The sequence below is a fragment of the Neopelma chrysocephalum genome, unplaced genomic scaffold (assembly GCF_003984885.1).
Source record: "Neopelma chrysocephalum unplaced genomic scaffold, ASM398488v2 Primary Assembly neopelma1_26, whole genome shotgun sequence".
In the NCBI taxonomy this organism is placed as follows: domain Eukaryota; kingdom Metazoa; phylum Chordata; class Aves; order Passeriformes; family Pipridae; genus Neopelma; species Neopelma chrysocephalum.
Window position 1 is genome coordinate 17,245,338 of NW_020897695.1, and position 25,622 is coordinate 17,270,959.

At 35.9% G+C, this 25,622-nt stretch overlaps 1 protein-coding gene across 2 annotated transcripts in view; it reads right to left on the minus strand.

Annotated features, from left to right (window-relative positions):
* Nucleotides 1-1,579: 1,579 nt before the first annotated feature.
* Nucleotides 1,580-25,622, minus strand: part of PDCD6IP (programmed cell death 6 interacting protein) — a 35,735-nt gene continuing 11,692 nt past the window's right edge. The window contains exons 4-18 of one of the 2 annotated variants that reach the window (XM_027675725.1): nucleotides 24,958-25,085; nucleotides 24,212-24,365; nucleotides 20,976-21,076; nucleotides 19,215-19,331; nucleotides 16,099-16,321; nucleotides 14,538-14,661; nucleotides 13,161-13,338; nucleotides 12,657-12,768; nucleotides 11,726-11,895; nucleotides 10,737-10,985; nucleotides 9,297-9,431; nucleotides 8,344-8,438; nucleotides 5,554-5,683; nucleotides 4,978-5,183; nucleotides 1,580-4,168 (exon numbers count right to left, since the gene is read on the minus strand). In XM_027675725.1, coding sequence (XP_027531526.1) covers nucleotides 4,000-4,168; nucleotides 4,978-5,183; nucleotides 5,554-5,683; nucleotides 8,344-8,438; nucleotides 9,297-9,431; nucleotides 10,737-10,985; nucleotides 11,726-11,895; nucleotides 12,657-12,768; nucleotides 13,161-13,338; nucleotides 14,538-14,661; nucleotides 16,099-16,321; nucleotides 19,215-19,331; nucleotides 20,976-21,076; nucleotides 24,212-24,365; nucleotides 24,958-25,085 — 2,291 coding nt within the window. In that variant the 3' untranslated portion in view covers nucleotides 1,580-3,999. Of the gene's footprint in view, nucleotides 4,169-4,977; nucleotides 5,184-5,553; nucleotides 5,684-8,343; nucleotides 8,439-9,296; nucleotides 9,432-10,736; nucleotides 10,986-11,725; nucleotides 11,896-12,656; nucleotides 12,769-13,160; nucleotides 13,339-14,537; nucleotides 14,662-16,098; nucleotides 16,322-19,214; nucleotides 19,347-20,975; nucleotides 21,077-24,211; nucleotides 24,366-24,957; nucleotides 25,086-25,622 lie in introns of both variants that reach the window. The other variant, XM_027675724.1, reaches the window with a different exon arrangement.

Sequence of the window (25,622 nt, forward strand, 5' to 3'; positions counted from 1 at the left end):
TTATACTCAATTATGGGAATTAGATGCAAGACTAAAGTCATCATTTCAGATTAACACTAACTGTATGCTTGCCAGTAAAAGTTACTATAGTTCCAAATTTGAGACCCAACCAAAAAAATCTCAACCCAACTATAATGTTTTTGAAACATTATTACATTTTTTTAGTCTAGCAGTACTATCATGACAAACAGGTCACTTTTTTAAAAAAATAAACACTATTTCAAATATACCTTTCAAAAGTCATAGTAAACCTAAAAAGTTAGCATGTAACAGCAGTCAAATGCAACAAAAACAATCCAAAATCCTCCCCATAAACAATACAAAAAAAGCAATTTGGGTGGTGTTGTGCTATAATAGCTCATCTTTTCAAGTGCTGAAACTTTAAAAACAGTTTCTTGTAAACATAATGAACTCTTGAAAATTCAGGCAGCTTCATTCAACCAAAACTCAAACCCACAATTGGTCAGCTTAGTCTATTTTAATGTTCTGTTAGGATAAATACATGCCAGAAAACAGCTTCTGAGATGCATGTCACTTCAGAACTGAACACATTTTAGAAGCAAACAAGTGCATCACTCAGCTAATGCAGAGAAAAAATTTGCTTTCCAAAGAATTTGATTTTCAGCTGACAACAGGTGAGGTTGTTGCAGAATGTCGAGTTCATATACCACTTCAAAGTACTTTGAAATAGCAAAGGACTACATTCAGTGTAATTGAACCTAGATCCCACAGGTCAGCCCTAAAAAGCACTTAAAATAATCCTTCATCCCATTTGGGATGATAGTAAAAGAACCATCATTAGCTGGCAAAGTCAAATTAGTAGTCAGCAAAGAAGTTGCTTTTTCACATGTACTGAAATCACACTAAAAAAGAAGAAAAAGCAGAGGAAAGACCTACTAGCCCTGCAATAGTTTGGTATTTCACTCATGATCTGCAATCAGTTTGCTTCCTAAGACCTGCTTTTCTCATTAATTGCATTGAAAGCTTTTATGCAAGACAAAATAAATGCTTGACTTCAAAGTCTCCAAAAGGATGTGATTGTAAACTTCTCTCTCCACACAGCAACTGCAATAATCATGGCATAATACAGTCTTTTTCTTTAAAAAAAATTTAAAAAGAAAAAAAAAAGATTGACTTCTTGGAGTGCCCACGGGGACCACTTATCTGCTGTTTAAGTTAGCTGCCCTTACAATTCCTTAATTATCTTGCTACCCATGCTTTAATACACATGCTGCTGTGAGTCTCACAAAAACCACCTTAACATAAGTTCATAAAAAACAAACTTTGAATCCAAGTTTCTGAAGGCACCACCTTACCTTTTCCTCCTCATTTAATCAGAAGAGAAATATACTCCATCATCTTTGGAAAGAAACACAACTACCAGGATCTGAACCTGGCTGTTATTGCAGAGCAGGTGCTGCACCATAAAGCACCTGCACACACACAGGTGACCGTTCCACGCTGTAGTTGATACGCCTTCACCACAGCACAAACATTCTTGGGGCCCCATAACTTATTTCCCTCCTTTTCAAAATAACACTTGTCTGAAGCCAAAGGACTCAAGAGAAACGCCATGAAATCAGGTTTTCTAACTGATTTTTTTAATAAACTATAGAAGAACAAGATAACATTTCAACCAAAGTCATGACAGCTGCATGCTTAAAAGCAGATACATAACATGTCTCTGGATTTTTCGGTTCTCTTTAGGAAAAAAAAAAAAAGGAGAAAAACAGAAAGCTGAACATAATGCATAGGTTTCTACACATATTCAAATAATAGCAGACTAAAGCAAGCAAAAACACAACTGGAAAAAATGTCTTGACAGAGATTCCAGATCTACAAAATTTTAAAAAGGAAATTTCAGTTCTAAGAATCTTTATGCTGAACCAAGTTACGTTTTTATACAGCATGAAAATAAGTTTTATCAACTGAGGCACTAGAGACAAAACTTACTTACACAATTGCTCAAATGCATCTAATGTGTGAACTGAAAAACCTACAGGCCATAGCATACTAAAAATTTAGAATTTAAAAGGTTGCATTAGACTTGCACTTGCTCACATTGACACAGTGAAATCAGTGGAAAACTACTGTTTTTTCAGTTAGAATAAAATCAGGTTCTGATTGTTATTTCCAAACAGTTATCTTCCTAGCTTTTTCTCATTGTCCTCGCTTGCCTCTTATGCATTCTTATCAGGGAAAAAAATGGAGAGGTTCCTGTGCCACCCCATTCAACAGTGTTTATAAGGAAATGCAAAGCACCTGTCCTTGTGCACAGTTTTATCTACAGTGCTGCAGTCTCTTACTTCATCATGTTCCCCACATCACTGAGCTTCTACAGGCTTAATAAATTTGTTTAGAATTAGATACTCATGTTCTATAAGGAATGCTTATTTCTACCTTTCAATTCACATTTTCTATGGGTGTTAGGGAGTATTAAAGACAAGGAGTCTTCACACAGTAACCGGAGTGATCACACAGCAAGAGGAACTTGAGACAGAAAGAAAGGAGCTCATATGGATATGAATGCTGCTTTCTTTATGAGGAAGAATATTAATGATCCAGCGAGGTTTCCACCCAGATGCTACAATAACTGGCACCTCTAAACACCTACATTAAAATATACCTCGATATCTTAATCAGGCACTTAAATAGAAAAACAAAGGAATAACTTTTAACATAGGTACTATGGTAGTTATTCTGTAAGGCCAGAACATCTTGTATGAAGCACTCAGAAAATTAATTGTCCCACAGAATCAACTCACATCAGGGGCTAAATGAATGGAGAGTCCCTCACAAGACAAGCCTGTTTTAAAAATAAAGACTGATAAATGGTTAGCAAATATTTGGTAGAAGCCATTAACCCCAAACTTAGATTCTTCACTATCTTATGTAAAATGTAGTGCAAGGCTACTAATCCCTTGAGAAGATGGATCCAAAAGTAAACATTCAATGTGCTTTAATTTACAAGATTTTCTTTTTCCCCACAAAAAAAAGTTTCTCCACTGATAACAAGCTCCCTGAGGGAATACATCAATTTTTTCAAGGGAAAAAAAGCAATCATTTAAAAACAGAATCTGCAAAGCTCCAACAATCAATAGTTGCTCTATTTTGAACCATAACACATTTCTCATCAACATTTCTTTGGAAAACACAAGTTAGAACAACCATTCACTGGTCCTGTAAAAGAACCCTGACCTCCCTTATTTTAAGTAGTATCCTGGAGATGACTAATTGTTCTTTAAAAATGGCAATGAATGTATTTTAGTTAAATACACTCCACAGTTATAGGAAAACTCCACCTGCAAGACTTCATCTACCAACACTTAAATGGTTAATTATAGATTCTGTCACAAAAATACAGAATCAAGGAAAAGAGGTGGAAATTCACTTGTAAGGCTAAACTCTTGAGAAGTTATTTATGTTATGAAAGTTAAGGGACAAATGAAACAATCTACAGACACACAAAACACATTTTTATGGTAATGAAAATGCCAACTGTTTAAACCATTCTCAAGTAATTTATTTCTTTTTACTGATGATTTACAAGGTCTTGATTATTAGACAAAATAGCATATTTTAACTAAACTAAAAAAAAAATACAAACCAATAGAGTATAGAAGGAAATGCTATATGGTTCTGTAGAATATATCACACCCAGTGCACACACTGCCTCATTTTTCTCATCTGAACCTATTTGTTACTTACAGGATTTTTCAAACAAATATTTTGGTCTAACCAACATGTAGTGTACAGTTTCAGACTGTTGAATTAGGCTCTAATTCTGGCATTAGTCTACAGTCTAAACCACTGCAGTAGATCTTTCAAAGAGTTTAGTGTAATCAAAAACTGATCTAGACATTTTGGAGCAGTTAACAAGAGATAGGAGTTATAGCTGCATACAGTTCAGTATGGTACATTAAGTGAAGCTAGAAGTTTTAGTATGCTTATTGCCAATTTCTCCCAAATTTTAACAAGCAGAGCTTCTTTGCAGACACATTATTGCTGAGGGTAATAAGGTTGTTGAACAAAAGGGTATCCAGGTTGTTGAGGTGGCGGATATGGTGCTTGTCCAGGGTTTTGATACATAGGCGAGGGTGCATATGGCAGATTATACTGACCATACATGTATGGATTATAGCCCATTGGCATTGGCATCTGGCAGTACCTGCATGGGGGGGGAAATAAAAGCATACTTGAGTTGCAAAACATTGACGATGTTAATTTGCAAAAACAACTCATTAATAGATACAAAAAGACACGCCATCTCTATAAATGTTTTCTTTACATTTTCCTTTGAGTGCAGCAGGAAATGTGGTAACTTTCAAGGAGCAAACATGAAATCAATTACAGTGCATGGAACAGAAATACAGGTAGAAGGTGGAGTAAAGGCAACCTGCCGGAACTAGAACTGATCTCAATTGATTCTCTTCTGTTTAATATCATTGCGTGTATTTTAACATTTGCTGAGCCTGCTACTGAAAAAGACCGCAGCTACCTTCAATTCCTTGGGAAAACACCAGGAAGATGGAAAAAAGCATCGGAAGAAAGCACGCTACTCAACTGGAATTTTCTGTGTATTTTTCATCAAATTAGGCATGATACTAAGATTTGAAAAATTAGATACGTCAACACTTTTGAGATAAACACCACCAACTGATTAAGCAAGGGCTGGCAATAGTCAAGAAACCACAGTTAAAGAACTGCAGTCCTACCTTCCTTCTCCTTTAAAAAAAGTTGTAAAAACTTAAAATGAACCCTCCCACAAAAGGTACCTGCAAATGATTCCTACAAGAGTTACATGATTAAAACTAAAATTAAAAAAAAAAAAATCTTCTTGCCTCAAAAATTAAACATATCTTCAACTGTAACAATAATTAATTTTAAAATGTAACACACTAATTTTAAAATGTCAAGAAAAAAGTGCTTTTAAATAACAGGATAATGAAAAACTGCTTAGGTACTCCCATAGCTTACCCTGGGTAACCGGGATAAGTTGGGTAAGGAGGTCCCTGTGCCTGTGAAGGTGCAGTGCTTGCTGCAGGTGCACTGGCTCCTGGAGTAGGAACAGGAGCAGCAGCAGGAGCTGCAGGTGCTCCAGGGGGTGCTGATGCAGAAGAGGAACTGCTTGTCTCAGAAATCACTGGTGGTGGTGGCCGTGCTGGTGGCTGTGGTTTAGTCCCCTAACAAGAGAAAGTGAATTAAGTTGAAGCTTCTTTATATAAGTCTTGGAATCAAAAGCTGTGGTTATATGATTAGTTGATTTTTATTTTCCTTTTAAACAGACATTCTATATTTGGTCTATACAGATAATAATGCAAAGCATCTAAAAGGCAATAAGCTTTTCATTTCAAATCTATAAATTATTAACACCGATAATACACATAATACACCTCTCTGCAAAGTCTTTAATTTTGCCTTCTATTTCACTTCAACACATTTCCAACTACACCAATATGTTAAGGAGTGATGTACACAAATTATAGATTAGTTTAGAGTTCTAAAGTATGGACCTTCTACATTCAACCCACTAATTCCATAGCATATATTTACCACCATGGTTCTTGGTGCTGGAGTAGGAGTCGATGCCGCTGGCTTACTTCCTCCTGCTGATGTGGTCTGATATGTAGGCAGGGGAATAGAGGGAGCACTGGGTTCCCTAGCAATGCTTTGCTGCAAATCTCTATTAAAAACAAACCAGCAAACATACAGCTTAGTTTAAGCATTGTTTGTTATGGGCTTCAGCAAGTTAAGCCAAAAAGATGCAACAGAATAAATCTAATATTTAAAGTATGATCACTGAGCTAGTTCAAACTAAATCTGGAGTCTAAATCACTTCCACAGAAACCATCCTCTAGCCAACCCTCTGATTAACTGTTACATTTATTTTCAATAATGTCTTTATGTTGCAATTCAATACTAGGTATAGATCACGGAATTAGCCAAAAGCTTTGGGAACAGAAATTACAGAATCATCAGAACATTTAGCAACTTGGAAGCCTTCCAGAGAAGCTAAGGAAACCTCATGTCTATGGAAAAGGACAACAGAACAGTAAAAAAAAATGCACATGAAAAACTGCAATATCATTTATATCTGAGTAAATGTAACTATCAAAAAAACCCTGGAAAAAACTTCAATGGTTCAGCATATGAGCTTTCAAGTTCTCTATTTTGTTACCTCTGGTGTTGGAATAAGCCTTGGTAAGTTACTTTTCATATCTTACTTTCGTAAGATACTGGGAGGCTTTGGTGTCATGTTGTACAACAAGCTGCCATTAGACAGCATAATTTTGCACTTCGCTTGTCATGAAAACTGCAAGGAAGCAGTTCTAAGAGGAATGCAAATCTCAATGCAAAGATTCAATATTTGAGATGGGGCAGATTCTTCAGAGAGACTTAAAGAAGCATTTAAAATTTCAGAAAATTTTGCATAAAAATATCTGTGAGCAGTATGTAACAGCTAGAACTTGATAGCTGGCACTCTGAAACAGAATAAAGAGAAGACTGACATGTATACAGTCTAGTTAGCAACAAAATACAGGATCCTATTACATAGCAGCAAAGGTGAGCTCCAAAGAACAACACTGGCCACTTTTGCAGAAACTTCATAGAAAAATCCAAGACTGAAATAAAAACTCCAAGAAAACTGTCCTCATCATTACCCTGACAGGAAAAAGGAATGATGAGGACAAAGCTGGAAATACTGTCCTGATATTCTGTTACATATGTGTATGTATATCTGAAACTATTTCTTGTAGATAGTGAAGTAAGTATTCAACACCGTATTATACAGAAACTAAAAAGCCAAAACCTAATATCTTAGATGGCACAAGGGATGTAAGTAGTAATTTGTAATGCAATTTTAAAAGACAAGACCAATGTCTTACAGAACATGGGTGCCTTTCAGAGTGAAGTATATTTTGACCACGGAGTGATCAACTGCATTAAATATGAAGCTTAAAACACTATTACAGCTGATCCTCCAATGGGCAATCATTATGGTGGGGAGAAAAAAAAACCACACTGAAGTTCTAAATGAGAAACTCCCTAAACAAATTTATTTCCACTAAGATGCAACCCACAATCAACATTTTTATTGTAGTTGGGAGGGAAGGGGGCAGGGAGAAGAGGCAAAACATACATTTTATTCCCTCAGACTGTGGGTTGGATGCACTAAGAAACACATTTTGTAGAAGCACACTACACATATTCCAAATGTGATCATTGCCCCTAACCGTGACTGGGTTTCATGTAACTGAACGGTTAACATGAGGCAGTAAAAGATATCATGGAAAGACTCAGCTGAATGTTGTCAACACTAATCCTACAACTTTGACGCTGAACATGGAGATGTGAGATATTCAGACCTATGTCTTGGTTAGGTAGCCTACAGGTTCCAAATTACGTGAATATATGAAGCCAAAGAGAGGCAGAAGGGGTTGTAATTAAGAATTCATTTACAAGCACAATGCTCAAATGAAAAAGAACAGTTCTACAAAAGATCAAGTTAGGAAAGGTAAAAATTGAGGGCTGAGCATCCCATTCATGACATAGTACATGCATAGAACAACTGCAGTTTCACCAATTAAAATTTCAGTAACAACTAGCTCTTTTTATGAAAGACTATGTGCTCTGCTAAAGAACACTAAGCAAAAGGCAAACCTTTTCAGTTATGCTTTCCTCTTAGGAGGAGAGCCCAAAAATCACATCTGAAACACACCATACTAGGCCAGATCGCATATGGGGGACAACAACAAATACTTTTCCTCATGTGAAGGACAAAATCTGCTGCTCTCCCCAGCAGTGTAGGCAACCCACATATCTAAACAATTATAAAAAAACAGACCAGACAAGATCAGACTACAGAGCAGAAGTGGAATATCAGTGCAGAACAGTTTTCCCCCCATCACACTGGACACATGGAAGGCAATCATATGATGAAGCATTTATCTAATTTCTCAAACTAAAATGACAGCAGGAACAGGGTGCAGAAATCTTTCCTCAAAGGAAATAATAAAATAAAATGACTAAAACATACATGCAAAAAAAACCCCCAAGAGTGAAATCATAACATGAAACAGATTCATGCTGAACTGTACACAGGAAAACCACAACAGATTTCAAAGGAGATTTTCCTATTTATTTCTCCTATCGTTGTTCTTGTTTTTCAGAGGAGCGAAGAGTAGGGTTAGCATTAAAGCAAAGAAGAGTTGAGACTCTTAACATACCTGTTCTTCCTTCTCATTTCATCAAGTACCATAATAAACATATCCCCAAAGATTAATTTCTGATAAATACTTAACCATTTCTGCAATGCTTTTAAACAATGCATTGAAATCTTACTTGAGCAATTCATCTCTTTCAGTCTTGCGAGCAAAGACAATGTCACTGCACTTGTTTTGGAATTTCAGCAGGATTTCTGTCAGCTCATTGTAAAACTAGTAAAGAAAAAAAACAAAAATCCAACAATCTCAATCAACACTTTCAGATTCCATGCTAGAGTACTTCTACATATTGATCCAGTTATGAGTGTTGTATGACAGCGCCAAGAACCTGCCATTCCAATGGTTTTCTAGTGCATTCTATAAGGCTTTTCAAAACCAAAATTAGTCAACTGTTGCCCATCCCTGTAACATCATACTATTGTGGGGTTTATGTGTGTGTTTATATGTGTGTAAATATAAAAATAGTTCAAGACAACTATAAAAATGTATTGAGACCAGAGAAAAATTAGATCACTTCTGATGATGAATTATTTATTTTTGTAAAGGATATTTTTTTCTTTTTCTTTTAATTTTACTGCTCTCAGTTTCATGCATTTCATTTATATTGATATGTCAGACGTTGAGGTTTTTTTCCTTTAGTGAGCTATCAATAAACCAGAAAAAAAACACTTAATACAGAAGCAGTAAGACACCTTCCATAAGTCCCTCATGTATGCAGTATCAATACCCAAATTTGATAAAGTGATTAAATACCATGAGAGAACAGATTAATTAATTTCTTGGATAAAATGGCTCAACTGGGTGCTTCAACATCCTTTACTCAGCTGTAATTAACAACTTTTCCTATTGCTCAGAAAAGCTTACTTTTCAGATAGGAACAAAGAAGTATTTCACAGCTGTTGAAACAACCAAAATTCAAGCAACTCACTTCAGTAGTAAAATCCTCAAAAATGTACCTCTCAGCTAGCAGATCTCCAAATTTTATTATTATTATTTTTGATTCACATCTCATTGTGTAAATTAAAAAAAAAAAAAACAACAATCCTTCCAATCCCTTAAGCATCACCATACCTTTGTGCCTTCTTTTAAATTGGCTACAAGTTCCACAAAGTTGTCATTTGCTATAGCCAAGTTCTTCAAAACTTCTTCTCTTAAATTAGATTCGTTGTTTGATTGTTTCATCTTTGAAAAATCTTGATGTGCATTCTTGAAAGAAGAAAAAAAAAATAAGCAGTGAAAATAATGCAAGCTAGTTCCATGTAAGATTCTGCATGTTTTATCTTCTTTTTCCTCTTATTCATTGCTTCTACCTGCTTTTCCTCACCTTCCATCTACACACCGTACTTCAATACTTGTCATCTGCCAAGCACAGTGGCTATTATAATATATATTCCAGAACTATACATATGTTAACTCACTGGCAGTAGACACCAGTTAATTATCTGTTCTGTTGTGGGCTGCCTTTAATAATTCTGAAGCTCATCCTGCAGACTCTCTTTTGGAGGCTATACTAATTAGGCTCTCTCCTGTACTAGCCTACATTGATATTCATAAAATCATACTGAAAGCTAGTATCTTTAAGAAGTATTACTTCAAACTTGGTTGACATTGGCAAGCTATTCGAAGGACAGGGAAGAGGAAAACTCACAGAAGGATCACCTACCTACATCTCATTTCTTTTGGGAAAATAAACAAACAAGCAAACTTAAAAAGACTACTCCAGCTGCCAGAAGCAGAAAAACTTGAACCCCAGGACATTAAAAAATTAAAGTAATATCCATCAAGATGTCATAAGTATATTGTGTTAAAAGATATTCAAATATTAAATCCTTGATAAATGTGGTGCACATGATCATTTAAAAAGAACTTTTCCCTACTGTAAAAAGTCTCCATCATTACTCAAGCTGCTATTGTAATTTCTCCAAGCACTAAGACTCTCTTTTGCTAGATGTTTCAGGTACCTGCCTCTGGTTTTACTGACAAATTAAGACTGAATTTATAAGTAAACTTCAGGAAATTCTATTTAGTTTTACTTTGATGAGCTTTGCACATGCTGGAAGTCAAGCATATTGTAAACTGCAATTAGGAATAAACCAAAATATACTTCAGAGATCCAAAACATTTTCTAGTAGACAGTATGGACAGGTCTCCTATTATACCAGAAAGAAGTATGAATGAAGGGAAAAACCAAAACAAACCCAAAAACTTCTAAATGCTCCAGTTAAGCTTCTTTCAAGGACAAAACCCTCTGCAGATCCGGGCCAAGAAAAGGTCCAAGAGAATTTACAGTGGAGCTCTGGGAGTATCTACTAAAAATTCTCATTCTTTTTCAGTGAACACAGACACCCCTGTATTTGTCAGTGATCAAGGAGTAAAGGAGTATCAACTGGCTCACGACACAAGAACAAGAAAAAGAGAGGAGAAAGCAAAGTGAGATTTCTAAAGTACTACAGAGGTAGAAGTATCATTGCTCTTAGTTTAAGAGGATGGAAAACATGTAAAGTGTGGTACCTGAATGTTTTTGAGAAGTTCTTCCTGTTTTTTCAGGGACTCTTGCACTTTCTGTGTGTAACTCCCATAGATTCTGTCCAACTCAGTCACAGAGATAGCCTCCTCATTTATAGCACCATCCTGTGCAAGTGCAGTAAGGAATTTGCTTGTCATGTCAAAATTTACAGATTTCAGATCATTTTCCAGTTGTTCTCTCTCCTTCTTAACTTCATCCAGATTGGCCAGCAAAGTTCTTAAGACATTAACAACCTAGGCAATAAAAATTGTCAGAAGTTAGCAGGTTTAGAGGAATTATTACGGAAGTACACTCTACTACTTGTTTCCATCTTGCATTCCTCACTGTCCTGCATGACTATTCCTTTATGAATGTGTTTAAGATCACAAACCAGGACAAAATACAACAAAACAAAGATCTTCAAGCATTTCTCAAGCTATATTCTCATCTAGAGGTTTGCTTTCACTAATAACACTGAATTACTACAAAATGTTTAATTCTTTTTTAAGCTGATCAGATACCTTCAAACAGGATATTCTAAAATGGCAATCAAACCCACTGACTTCAAATCACTATGAGAAAAATAATAATATTGCTGTAGATGAGCCATTAATTTCTTGGAAAGCAAGTTGGTGAAATTGCCTAGTAGTTTATAATACTGAGCCATGTCTTCGATTGCTTATCTGTCCCAAGAACCCAAACACTACACCCCACCTCCATACATAAAACTATTCAAAGATTGCTCCGTTTATAATAGTCAACCGGTCTTGTTGTCCATGCCAATTGACTTTGTTCACACTAAGTATAACAAAATATACTCAAGCGGATTTTAAACATAAAGACATTTTCTTTTCCAAATGTTAGTTACCACCTGTATCAATTGTGACAGAAATAAGAGCAACTAAGGATCAGCTTCCACACCAATTCATGGAAGTTTACTTTGTCAGACGAGTAGCACTTCTTTTTAAAATAGAGACAAATTTCAATGCTTTACCTCATTTCCTTGTAATGTTTTTGCTGGGTTGGCAGAAGGAATGGCTGCGTTGAGTTCTGCCTCTGGCTTACACAGAAGTGCAATCGTATCCCGGTGAGACTGATAGCGCTCTTTAACCTGCCCATCTGCTTGCATAGCTCTACTCATAATACTGTGGTAATTGGCTCCCTCTGGGGATGGGAGGACAAAAAAGGGTGTTTATATCATTTCTAAACTTGTTTTTATCCAAGTCTTGCACCTGAGCAGTTTTCGTGCTTTTCAGCAAGTCTTCATATATTTTTATGAGCCTGTACATTTATAAAGTTATTTACTAAGATATAAAACATAAGCTTTTAAGTTATGTTTTAAATAGGGTATAAACAAGGCACCTATAGTAATTCTGCAGTGAAGCACACAAAGGAATGAACACTGGTTTGAACTACACCCCAGATTTAAACCCCTGTAACTTTGCCCAACTGAGGCAGTGGTATCAGTTCCTTATTAGCTTCAAAAAACAACATATATTAAGTACACATAAAACATGCTATAGTGATGGTCCTAAGTAGTTTGACTAACCTGCTGGGGGAAAAAACAAAACAAAACATCACATTAAAGAGACAAAAACATGTTGATTGGAAATAAAAAAAAAAAAGTTAATATACAAAGAAAAATACACTGAAGTATTTAAGAGGTAACTGCAACCAGATCCTCAGGACAGTCATTCTTCACTACATATGCTTTTTGAAACTTAAGCATGTATGTACATGCCAAGGGTGAAAAAGAAGCAGCAAATGCACTGCTATGACATCTCTCAACTCCAAATGATGGCACAGACTGCAATAAGAATATTTTGGCATAACCTTAATACCAGAGCATTGAAAACTACTTTAATTTACACTGTAGACACCTTTAGAGGATCCCCAAAACCCAAAGCATGAAACATGAACTTTACCTGCCCTTAAGGATTTATAGAGTTCATTGGATGGCGTTCTCTGCCAGCGCTCCTTGAATTTTGTTCGCAGGTCATTGTCTGTAGTTTCTTCTTCATCTAATAATCTCAAAGACTACAAGAGTAAAATGTTACATGCATTATAAGCAGTTTAAAACATGAAATAGCTTCAAAATATGCAGCTAGTGTAGAAAACAAAAAAATGCTTATACATCCTTTATAAATTTAATTTAACAAATAAAAAACAGGTATGAAAGGCACAAAAATCACCCAAATTTCTTTAGAATGCTTTCCCAATGCTTTCCCCCTCCCCCCCAACAATTTTAAAAGCAAAATACTTGTAAGGAAACATCCACATGTGACTGCACAGTTTTTGTATGGACTGAACACTAAACCAGCATATTTTTAAAGTACTATTAACAAGCATTTTGATAATTGTGCATTTTTTTCTATTATCATTTAAAGAGAAACATTCAGTGGTGATGTTTTTCAAGATCAAGTGCTTACTTCATCTAAAATTTCTTTGTTCCTTTGCAGCAGTTCAGGCAGATCTTTGATCAGCTGATCAACAGTCTGAATTCCTCCCTGTTCAATCACAGACTTAGACTTGTTCAAAATAGACTGAGGAACAGTATCACCAGACACATCTTCGATAGCAGCAGGAAGATTGAGGGAAGCCAACACACTGAAAAAGTCAACATGTTAAATAAAGAAATTGTTTGTAGTTTTATCCTGACAACCACATTGCTTTCCAAACAATCAATCACACAGTCAATTATAATGGAAACAGAGTGTAATGTCCTTTTAGATTGAAATTTCAAACTGAAAACACTACATTTACTACTAGCGTACACCTCACTAAATATATGTTTCAAAGCTCTTAAAAAACTAAAGAAATCCTAGTCCTTTAGCACTTAAATATGGCAAACATTTTAAGTAGTAACTGTCTGGTAGATAAAAGAAACAACTTCCCTGAGTTACACTCCTATCTATCAGCTTGAGACAATTTTTTAATGTTTATTTCTTTAAAGAATAAAATTTTGAGAGGAAAAAACATAATTTATTCAGTAACTGATACAACACAATTGATACAAGCTGACCATAGGAATATGAAAATCATTCTAGATTAATGGTACTGGAACTTTTTCTAAGTAAGTGTTGGACTGTTGCAGGATACAAATTGTGTGAACAATTTCTATTGCATTTCTGTAGGCCTTGCTTGACATGACTTTAGAAGTTGTAAGCTGTAATGTTTATACTTATAGACTGTGTGAAAATATGTAATGTTTATACTTGTTAGCTGTGTGTCTAATTATAAGGTTTGAGAACATAGTATGTTTATAGCAAGAAAGCCTTGAGAAAGTACAGATAAAGGTACACCTGCAGATTTCAGAAAGCCCCTAATTATGAAGGCCTCTACATGCCAAGTATGATTTCAGGCCACGTGGACAGAACATCAGGTCCAATGAACTGGAGACATGAGACGCATGTACAGACTGAGCTATCCAATCACCTTGTTGTAAGCATGTGCCCAAAACAAACTAAACTGTATAAAAGTTGACCTATTTAAATAATAAATTGAACATATGGCCGACCACATTGGTCTGTGTGCTTTATGTTTATGCCCCTCCATCGATACTGGACTCCTAAAAAATGAGCAAATATTGAAGAACAGTAAATACTACTTTAGTAAGGTTTCAATTTTAAGACCTACAGAAAAGTAATTCTAAATACCTCTTCTATTTTTTAAGTTGGCCAGCCTACCACACAATAATGAAAAAAACCCACTGCTGTAATCTGGGTACCTGCAGGCTGCAAGGCAACCAGTGTGTATAAGCTGTTCCATGACTCCTCTTGAGAAATTTAACAAGAGGTCATACTTACCCATTTGCCAGATTTGTGGCTTCTCTCATCTGGGCTATTGACCTGTTTACCAGATCTGCCTTCCTCTGGTTATAAACACTCACAGATTGCTGCACTTGCAATGGAACCATCTTCTCAAACAGGTCTGCAATTAAAGTAGTATAAATTACACAAGCTGCACTGTGAAAGTAAAAGGACACAAACATCTTCACAGCTCTTTTGTACAGGTTGTACTACTGACCTAAACAGTTTAAGATACTCTCCCCCACTCCCCACTTTTTGTCTTAGAAACAAAAATCTATTTCTACAGGTCTTCGGACGTCAATTTTTAAGACTGAATTTGCGTTAGAAATAATTTAAAGGCAATATATTTAAATCAGTTGTAGGATTACAAGTCAGATTTTCCTCAAGGCTTTATTTCTAATTTTGTTTCTTTAAAGGAAGAAGATTAGAAAGGGAAGAATCATTTTTTCACAACTCTGCTGCCCAGTCAAACTGAAATTTTTCAACTTTACAGAGGACCAGCCACTAGGTTAGTTAATATTGATACTGTTCCTTCTGAAATTAAAAAGTTTGGTTTAATATAGAAAATACAATTGCTGAGAAAATCTGAGAAATATCTTTAAGAGAATTGTACATTTCAGGTAATTTTCAACCTGTGCTTTATTACATTTATCATCAAGAACAACAACAAGAAACTGAAGAAGACAAACAGCAGCTTCAAAAACACTGCTGAACACATAATACAATTAAAAAATTAAATGTTTATTTTTTCACATGACACATGAACTTTGGTGGCCACTTGTTTCACATGGCAATTAACCCACTGTAGCCAGGAGAATGCTGAAACTGAAACCAGTACATTGTTGAAAGCTCAAACAAAACAATATTTATTACAAAGAAATGGCCAACAAAACAAGAACCCAAAGGAAAGAGGAGGGAAATAAGCCCTCAGTACAACTCCCCACTCAGGTGTTACTTACGAGGTTGTCTTACTGACCCTCAAAGCCTAGAATTCCCCATAGCAGAAGCTGCATCCTCAGAGTGTCGGCAGCCTCACAAGATAGCGGGCGTCCCCGCAGAAGGCAATGTTGTCCTCCATGTGAAGCTTGAGTTCGCTCCCAGCAAGAGCTATCTGCTTTTTTATACAATTAACCTGTAATGTCCACCTGAGCAGGTGTGGCCAGCATCGCCCAGGTAGAGGCCTATGGTCCCTCCCCCTGTTATGTAAGTGGTATCTCTTCTGCACATGTATGTGTACATTGGAATTTCCCCATGCCTGCGTGCTACACCTTCAGGGGGTCTTTCCTAAATGAGTCTGGGCGCTTACTTTATCCTCCTCCTCTTCACTTTCTCCTTCAAAAGCCCTTGGAGGGCTGTCAGCCAATAGTGGGGCCCCAATTAATTTCAGTTTATACAAGATGCTTCCTTCAAGGCCGACATTCTCGTTATCAGTGCTTGTTTTCTCATAACTTGGCAGAAAAGAACAGACTCTCACAGGTGGCTGGGCCAAACACAGGCTAAAAGTATCAATATCTAATTAAGCACAAATACACTCATGCAGTCCACACACTTCACTTACCAGTGAATTTCTGACTGAGGGGTACAACAACTGGAGTAGACTTCACAAGACTGGCTTTTCCAATGGACTCCAAATCTTTCAGGTCAGGAACCCGGTCGTGGTAAATGAAGTCATTGTCTTTTTTGGCAGCTGCAAGTGCACGGTTGATTTTGTCAACCAGATCTTTAACATTTATATATTCATCATAGCGAGATGCCACTGTTTTCACCAAGTCTGCTGCATGCTAAAAAAAAAATTAAAATACAGTAAAAATAATAACTTTTCTTTCTCCCTTTCATATATACTTAGGAAAACAGATGAGCTTCCCAGTTAGCCAAGTAACTACTATCAACACATACAATCAATACTATTATTCCCTTAAGAAAATATTCTCTCCTCTTATGTATCAAAAAGTAAAAACATTTTACTCATTAAAATATTATCTCATCAGGAAAAAAACCAAACAAATAAAAAGCAACCAAATTAATAGCTCACAATAGCCTCACTATGACTCCCCAAAACTCAAAATAAGTGCTCCTGAGTTGGAGGCGATAATACCTCAAACACCTATTCACCAAAAAACCCAAATGTCATCATGTCATTTCCATGTTGTTTCATAAAACCCTTGCTTGCTTCCGCAGGGACTCCAGATTGCTTCTCAACCCTTGACCACATCCACAAATGAAGAGGCCAGAATCCTGCTTTTCACATCTGCCACTACACTGAGCTTAGAAGCTACAGAAGGTCTGCTGTCTCTTCATTCCTGTCTGCTCAGTCAATCCGGTTTTCCTACATACAATTTATTAACATTTGTGTTGTGAATGTGCAAAACCAAAATACTAAGAACCAATTCAGTTGACATTTGCATAAACTCACAATTCAAAAAGTCAGACTTCTTGGGATTGTGAAGTGGAACCTGACCTACATTAGAAGTGAAGTGTATTTGAAGTTTGCTGAGATTTTTTGACACTTTCCATTGTGCCATAGGCCACACAACAGTAGTTTTGGTTTGATACAATGCTACACTCTAACTAGCATTTGCCAGAAACAAAATGAGAGGAGAACCAACGGGATTAAAGCATATATGAAAAAGATATTACACTATTAGAGAGTGTACAAAGGAGGGCCACCCGATGATCCTGATGGGTCCCTTCCAACTCAGCATATTCTATGACTATACATACTTTAAATTTGAAAGAATTTACATTCATGTTGGATTCCAAAAATTTGGACATGAGAAAAAGAAAACTGCCAGGTTTAAACAAAAGCCTTGGGCTCACAGAGACTGGGAAAAAACTTCCATCTAGAGTCCAGACAAGGATCCATTGATGTCACGGGTTTGGAATGTCCTGCCCAAGCCCAGAGAAACCATGCCCTGATCTCAACAAACCTGTGCAGAGAACCTTTTGTGTTTTATCTCTCCCTCTGTGTTACCTGTTCCCCCCATGTAATCCCCCTAAGAGAAAGTGGGTTTTCCCCCATGAGGTAATTCCTAAGACCCCAAGAAGTGTAACTTGGATTTTCTCCTGATGTCACCACTGTCAAAACCCCAAATTGAATAAGTCAGGTTTTTCCCTTACGTCATTCCCTGAAACCCCCTGTTTGTAATAAACTGTAATAGTTACAACTATAGTTGAATATGTAGATCCTACACCCTTTAAATATGAACTTGTGAGTCCAATAAAACATTCCAGTTTCTAGCCTCCAAACTGGGATTGTGTTAGTTTATTGACCTCCACACATTCATCTCTCTCCCACCTCTCAATCAATTATTATTCTACCTTTTAAAATGGGAAATAAAAAGAGAGATTACTTTACAGTAACTGAATTTTTTAAAAACTCAAAAAAGGGTACCAAACCTCTAATTTAGATTAGTTACAGAAGCAGGATTTTAATCACTGTGGAGAACAGGATATAATAAATAATACATTCAGCAAGCTAAAAGTTAAGACAACACTTGTGTTTTAACTTGTGACTACGTGCTGTTCATAAAGCAGTCCTAAAATAAGTAATAAGGGAGTATTTTCCCTCAGGTTTCACAAAAAACAAACAAACAAGAAAAAAAAACCCCACACCTCTACTACTCAACATGAAGGGGTACTTCCTGTAACACAATGTGAAGAAAAATCATGGATACAATTAATTTGCTATACAACTCAACAATGACAGTAAATTTGATATAGCCAAACTTGTCCAGGGTAAGCACTAAAAAAACCCAAACAAACATTAATATTCTATTACAGTAAAGTCCTAGAAAAGGAGGTCTGCTAGGCAGATTCAAAACTCAAGAATAAGTAACAGATACAGCTTCATATATCATGTACTAATGCAGCATAATAACTTGCTATTAGAAGTTATAGACACTTCATTGTTATAACAAGCATACAAAAAGAAGTTTCAAGCTCCAACCTTCACCCAGTTGATAAAAGTGTAACAGTAACTTACAAAATGTCAGCATGATCATCTTATAGCCTTATGTAAGTCTGTCAACTTTCCTGCATACCAATAGATAGATATTCTACAAATAAGTCAAAGTGGCACTTCACATATTTATTTTCTCAAGGTTTAGGGGACTTGAAGAAAGGGGTTAATTTTAGCCATTTTTCCTCTGTTGTGCTTAAAACATGAGAAGATCTTACTCATTACAACATCTATAACTGAGTCCCTCTAGAAACCAGATATAGAGGTAAAAACCTGTTAAGAATAAAAATAGAATTGTTGGTACGTTTTTCAAATATTATTCAGATTTAAATCAGAATTGCAGCAAAGGAGTTATGTACAGACCAGACAGAATTTTATTATTTGGGGAATTTTTTTTACTAACATTAATTAGGAAAATTTATTAACAAATCTGTCATATTAGCTATACTCAGATAAGAAGCCTATGCAAATGTAAAATACAGACTTAACAAGTCAAGCACTACCAGACTGTCCAAAAATCATTAAAATACATCTTTGTAAAAGCTACAGAGATACCTCTCCTCTATGCAGCTGCTAATAATTTGATTCACATGATAAACATGCTCTGCAACTTCTGAGTAAGTTTCATTCTTAGTTAACTGAATTTTAGAACACTTGAGTTAGCTTTTCAGGATTTGAAGCTTTTCCATATTTTTCAAAGAAAGCAAGTTACTCACCTGTAACCTCCCAATTTCTTCACCAAATTTCTTCTGCTGCTTTGCCAAAATAGATTGATGATACTCTGCATTGGCCTGCATAATGCAGTGCTTTGCAGCCAGAACAGGAAACACCTCCTGGAAATAAAAATACTGACCAGGGGAAAGTCCAACCACATTAACCACCACAGACAACATGGGATGCAGGAAGAAAAAGGAAGAAGAAAAGGAAATTAGAATCACCCAATTAATGGTTTAGATAGGTTAAAACATTAGAGGTAAATGTCAGAGACCATGTGACTTTGCATGGATTGAATATTTTTTTTAAGCCACTGTTGCAAAATTCTTACTGTCCTTTATTGTAGATGAACTACAATTTAAATTCAAGCCATGAAGTCACAACATTTACTTCAGAGATTAGAAACGCATGCATGTATTAGAAAGGACAGCTGCAAGAAAACACCCAAATAACCCCAAGACAAAGCCAAGACAGTGCTCTTAAGAAATAGAGGTGAGTGGAAAGACAGGTCCTCTGAAGTTTTTTGTTTTGATTTCTTTTTAATCAAACAAAGTAATTACACTTAATACAGCAGCAGGCCTTATCGAGAAAGTAACTCTACAGTTATGAAAGGAAAGAACAATTAAAGAGGACCAATAACAACTGACATGGCAGGTAAATTAAAAGTCATTTTTAGACTTCTATATAAATGCACTTATCTTTGCAGGAGTATCAACCAAGACATGAAGAAAACATTATGCTGCAGTTCACAGTACAGACATGGTCTTAGATGAAGGATTTGGCCTTACTGTTTTATTTCTTAAATCAAGGAGCACTGGAAAACCAGAGTGATGTTTTCCCCCAGAGATGAAAAAAATAAAATTAAAAAAGGGTAAATTTGGAAGAGAAAGCTGTCTGGGAGGCCTTGCAACTGGAGTTCGACACACCAAATCAACCTCTATGTCACACTCCTAAACAGTAACTGTTCTCAGAGCTGGTATTAACCAGCAAACCTTATTATATTCTTTGAAATAATCAATTGAGAGATTACTTTGCAACCGGAACAGGGAGCACATCTACTGCTTAGAAAGGTACACAACAACAAAAGATAAAGCAATGGCCTCACTGCCTCTCAGAAATTATCATAAACATAATACCTAAGTGAGAAATATTCTAAGAGCGTGAAAAAGAGATCTTTCTACCTCTTCCAAAACCAATAGCATTCAAACAAACAATCAAGACTAAATGGGATAATTTACAAGTATCAAGATTGGTTTGGGGTGGAGAAAGAGGAGGAGGCAGGCAGAAGGACAGAGGACACACACTGACTTCCAATCATGTTTTTCACTAGCAGGTAAGCAAACAGCACCACTGTGTTCATGCTGGACTCAACATGAGAGCAAATTTCACACAAAAACATTGAGACTAGAAGCCAGTTAAGCCTCAACAGAAAGTGTTAGTTTGAAAACAGATTAAGTAAGGCATTAAGTTCTAAGAATGCATCCCTAAATACCACCATAAACATTTCAAGTTCAGTATAATGAAATGTGTTACAAATAAACACACTTCATGTAATAAGATTTAACTTATTTTAAAAAACACACTACCTTTTACCCCCTAGATTTTTCAGTTTTTTCAAATTACAGGTTCATTTTCCTTAACTGTAGCAATATGTCAGTTCTTCTTGAGGATATATTTTAAGTGTATTTCATCAAGTACATTGTAAGCAATAACAGTTATTCACAGTAACAATAGGTCCCACATTATTTCCATGAGTTACTAACCTTGGGCAAAGTATCTTTATATTGACATTGTTTGTAAGCATCACCATAGTAATCTGCAGCTTGATTTGCTAGTTTAGCTATGATACCATCTTTCATTTTATCTGGGGGGAGGAGGAGAAAAAACAAAGAACAATTAAGATCATCATCAATTTTTACAACTGAACAGATGACTAGTTCATCTTCAAACAGCAACAACTGCATTTTAAGGGTATAGCTTTACATTAGAACTCAAAGATGGGATCCCAGTCTTTTTTCTTGACATCCAGCAGCAGTGTCCAGAATTTCTACTTCAATCATGACGCTGAAGGTTCAGTCAGTTGTACCAGAAATCTTTTGGCAGCTGCTGGCATTTATACAGAATTAAGAGAGATACTTCACCTGAAATCAATGCAAGCTGCCAATAAAAGATACAACAATCCCACACTGAACTCTGGCAGCTTGTTCCAAGCCCTTCCTTGAGCCAGGACAAGCACTTGTGCAGACATAGTCAAAGAATTTACCTGAAATCTAGCAAGCAAAACACAGTTTATTTTCAGCAGGATCTGTTCCTAACCCAATTCTATGTCAGGACTTGCAAAAACTGCAACAAGAGGAGAAGGGACTGGTCCTTTCCATTGCAGTCCACATCACTGTTAGCTTACAGCAAATATAGAAACACCCTTCCTAGACATAAAACACCATTACTTCATATCAGAGCTGCACGTGCCTAGCAGCAGTGGTATTCCCTGCCTCACATCCTCACTCTGTTCCTGAAGCCCAAACAGTTAAAATAGGAACATTCTGCAACAATCATTATCTTCTTTTTCATACAGGAGATAGGTCCTCTTATAAAGGAGATAAAGGTAACCTCTGGCCTGCACTAGCAATTCAACCTTCCAAAAGAAGGTAGGCAATCAGTGCAAACACAGGCCGTCCACTCTAAAGGGCTGAATGAGCATCCTCTGACTCAGGTGATTCTTAGGTACTGACAGATTGATAAGCTTAAGTGGGGACATACGGGGAGATTAGGAATTCTGCAGAAATTAATCTGCCAAAATTAAATCAAAATAATTCCTAAGTGGTCTGTTCATACCAGCATATTCACACATCTATTTACAATGTTTCAGGCACAAGCTATGATATAATATATTTCCCTTCTATGAAGTAAGCATGTTTAAGGTATGCCAGAAAGATCTTTTCACTGTGAAGAGGTTTTAGATGACAAACTAAGACAAAGGATCTCATGAGATCTATCAATTTACTTCTTTGCTAGAATGTTTCTGTCTGGTGCACTAAATATTTAATAAAACTAAAAAATCTAAAATCTACAAAAAATTTACACAAAATCTAAGAAACTTGTCCTTCTAGCTCCACCAAGTGTGCAGTAGTTGCATCTTCCTTCATACAGCTTGTGCATTAAAAAAAAAGAAAAAATACCGGCACACTAACTACATTTCCATTAACAAAGGAAATGTTAGAGGAGATTCATTTGTCCACGCAGACAGCTCAAAATATATCTTTCACCATCAGAAAGGAAAAAAATATCCAACTTTTCACTTTAGTTTTTATTCCCATATCTTTAAAATATTGCAGCTACAATGCAAGCCTTGAGACAGAACAGCAAACATGCGCAGACTTAGAGACATTTAAAGAAAACATTAAGAATAGCTCAGAAATAATAAAAAAAAAAATCTGTAGTTATGTAGGGGAGTTAGATTTGACTGACCAATTTAGCTTTTGCCAAACACATCTTTTTTCTTTCAACTTGTAAATAAATTCAGTTCTATCAGAAATACCATTATAGCTCATAAGCTGATAAATGGACTGTCTCACATGAGAGAAAAAACAGAAAATTCCAAGTAAGATAAATAGTCAATGCAGCAAGAAACTAAATTTCAGTTTTGAGATCAAACTTCAAAGGAAATCAGGTTTTTGAAGGTAATCATGTTGTCAAACACAATTCTTCCCAAAACGTCTTTCCCCCCAGGGAAAAGAACCTCTAAATCTGGCAAAATCTACAGCCTTCATAGTCAGATGATTATTAACCTTTCTGTCCTTCAAGCACTGCCAGACTTCTGGTCTTAGGAATAATCACAAAAATCTACAGTTCACCAGGCACATCTGGCGTTTGGATTAGACTTGCTTTGTCTTTTTCACATTTTGGAAAAGAAGAAATCAAGAAGGTGACAGAAAAAACTATTTGTCATGCAAAACGAGGGAAAAGTTTCAGACATTTGTTATACAAATTTATTTCAGGGCAGAGACTAAAATACTTCCAGCAACATGATAAAGAACACAGACATAATTTATCATCTGGCTGAAGGACAACAGTTTCTTGTTGAGATTCTCTAAAGGCGGTAAGGCTACAAGAATTTTCAGTGATTTTCCCCGTGAAAACAAGAAACATCCCAGTTAAAATAACTCGTCTTCCTCCACTGTATTCCAAATGATGTGGGGAGAGAGAGAGCCATTTGTGGGCAATTACATATGACCTCTATGTCCTTAGTTCTACTTTTACATATCTGTAAATTCTAGATGCACAACTTCTTCTAAATAGAGAGAGAAAAGCAGCAAGAGATCTTGTATCAAAGATAGTACTGTTTCACAGGAAAATTCTTTGAAGCATAAGTTTCCTAACAGTTGTATTAAAATAGCCAGACTCTGAATGAGTATTTCACAATCAACCTTTAACAATTAGGGAAATAATTTTTTGTTCTGCTTGTAGAATTTCCCTTTCCAGGATAAACTGGGCATTCTAAAAGTTAGATTTGGTCAAAGAGTTCCCCTGTTAAAAGTAGGAGCAAACAAACAGAATTTGTTTCCCTCAAACTCCTAGGAAATTTCCTTTGTTTCCTAGCACAGTCATTCCTTTCTAAATTCTCATGAAATCACTCCCCAGATGAGGACGGGAGTACTTGTAAAACCTCTTATGCATCATTTCTAGTACTCTCAGATCTTTAAGATAATTTCTTTTGTTCTCAAGAGGGGAATGGAAAAAATATAATCCAGCAAAATCCTCTGTAAAGATGAAGACTAATGGTTTTGGACATAAAAAGGCAGATGGGACAACTGCATTGTCAGGTGAACCTTAGAAAAATTCTTAAGAAATATCTGTAATTTGTGTTTCATTACCTGCAAGGAGCAGGGGGAGAATCAGTAAAGGCAAAAATAAAAACTTCTGAAAGGCCCTTTACACACTCTTAATAGTGGAAGTTGTAATGTGAACTTAAATAGACAAGCAAAAAACTAAAATATACCTCTTGTTGCTTTCAAAAAAAAGACTTCTTGGGCTTGAGCCAACATAATAAGACTGAGAGTCCCAACTGTGTCTGGAGAGATGTCCACTGTAGGTTCTCGATTCAAGGCTGACAAAACTGTGTCTTTAATGTGTTGAAAAGCACCACTCGCAAACTAAGTAAAACAGAATAATACATTACCATTCATTTTTTTCAGATTTTCTCTCTTACAAATTTAATACATATAAAAATACAAAAAAAAAAGTCTTTGGTATATGGTCTCCCATTTATTTTTTAGCCACTAAAAACAGTTCCTGGTGACCTCTTGTTCTTGAAGCCAGTTACACTGAGACACTTATCGTGACAGGGTATAAATAAAGGTATATTGATTACACCTAAAGGCATAAAAACATGGAAATTCTAATGCATTCCATAAAGAAGAGATTATTACTGTATAACTTGTTAAAACTAGAACTTCTACTAGCTAAAATTATTAAATCTTAAGCTGAAGGTTATTAGTTAACCAACATGCTTGAGGGAAGGAGTATGGGGAACCGTACAGAATTATATGCTCCAAATCTGGTAAAAAAATATGAGACGTGACCAGGTACATAACCAATCCATCTTTGCAATTAACAGCAGGAAAATACATACATATATATATATTTATGCATGGGTATGTATAGTTTTAAAATTGAGAGATACTTATTTGACATTCTAAGATTACTAGTTCTGAATCCATAAGCAGAAGCAGGGAGCCTCTCTACCTGATAGTGCTTAGCTGCAGCTTTTAGTCCTTCATCGTTATCCAGATTCTGTTCTGCTGCAATCTGGCTTGCCAATGCTCCGCAGTTGAACAAAACACAGGTCTTCTCATACCCCAAACTTGCCAGAGCTGCAATCAAAATAGACAGTTACCCCGACTGTTAAAAAAATAATTTCAGTTCTCCAGCATCCTACAGCTGACGCCAACACTACTATTATCTGTAAAGGTATCAACAGTTTCAAGCAAAAACAAACTAACAAAACCCCAATCATACTGAACTTTTAAAGTCAAAGTCATCTTCATTCTGAAGGCTTTACATAGGCTAATTTAGTACTTCCACAAAATGTTTCCATGTGAGGAACTACAGAAAGTGGTCTAAAGCATGAAAGTAGTAGCATGAAAATCTACACAATATAATTTTCAAGTCTTTATAAGTAGAGTGCAGCTTTTTGGTTCTTGAAGCGTTACTGAGAGATAATCTGAAATATGAATTTCCACACATTAATCACTTTGTCATAACTGTCCAATTACAAAAACTTTTACATGGTCTGTCTTCCTAGCTATTGAAATATAGGGAATTTTTCATTCTCAAAGCTATTGTCTTAGACTGAAAATTCTGAAAAATATCTTCATTATGCATGTACTGAAACACTTATGGATTTATTT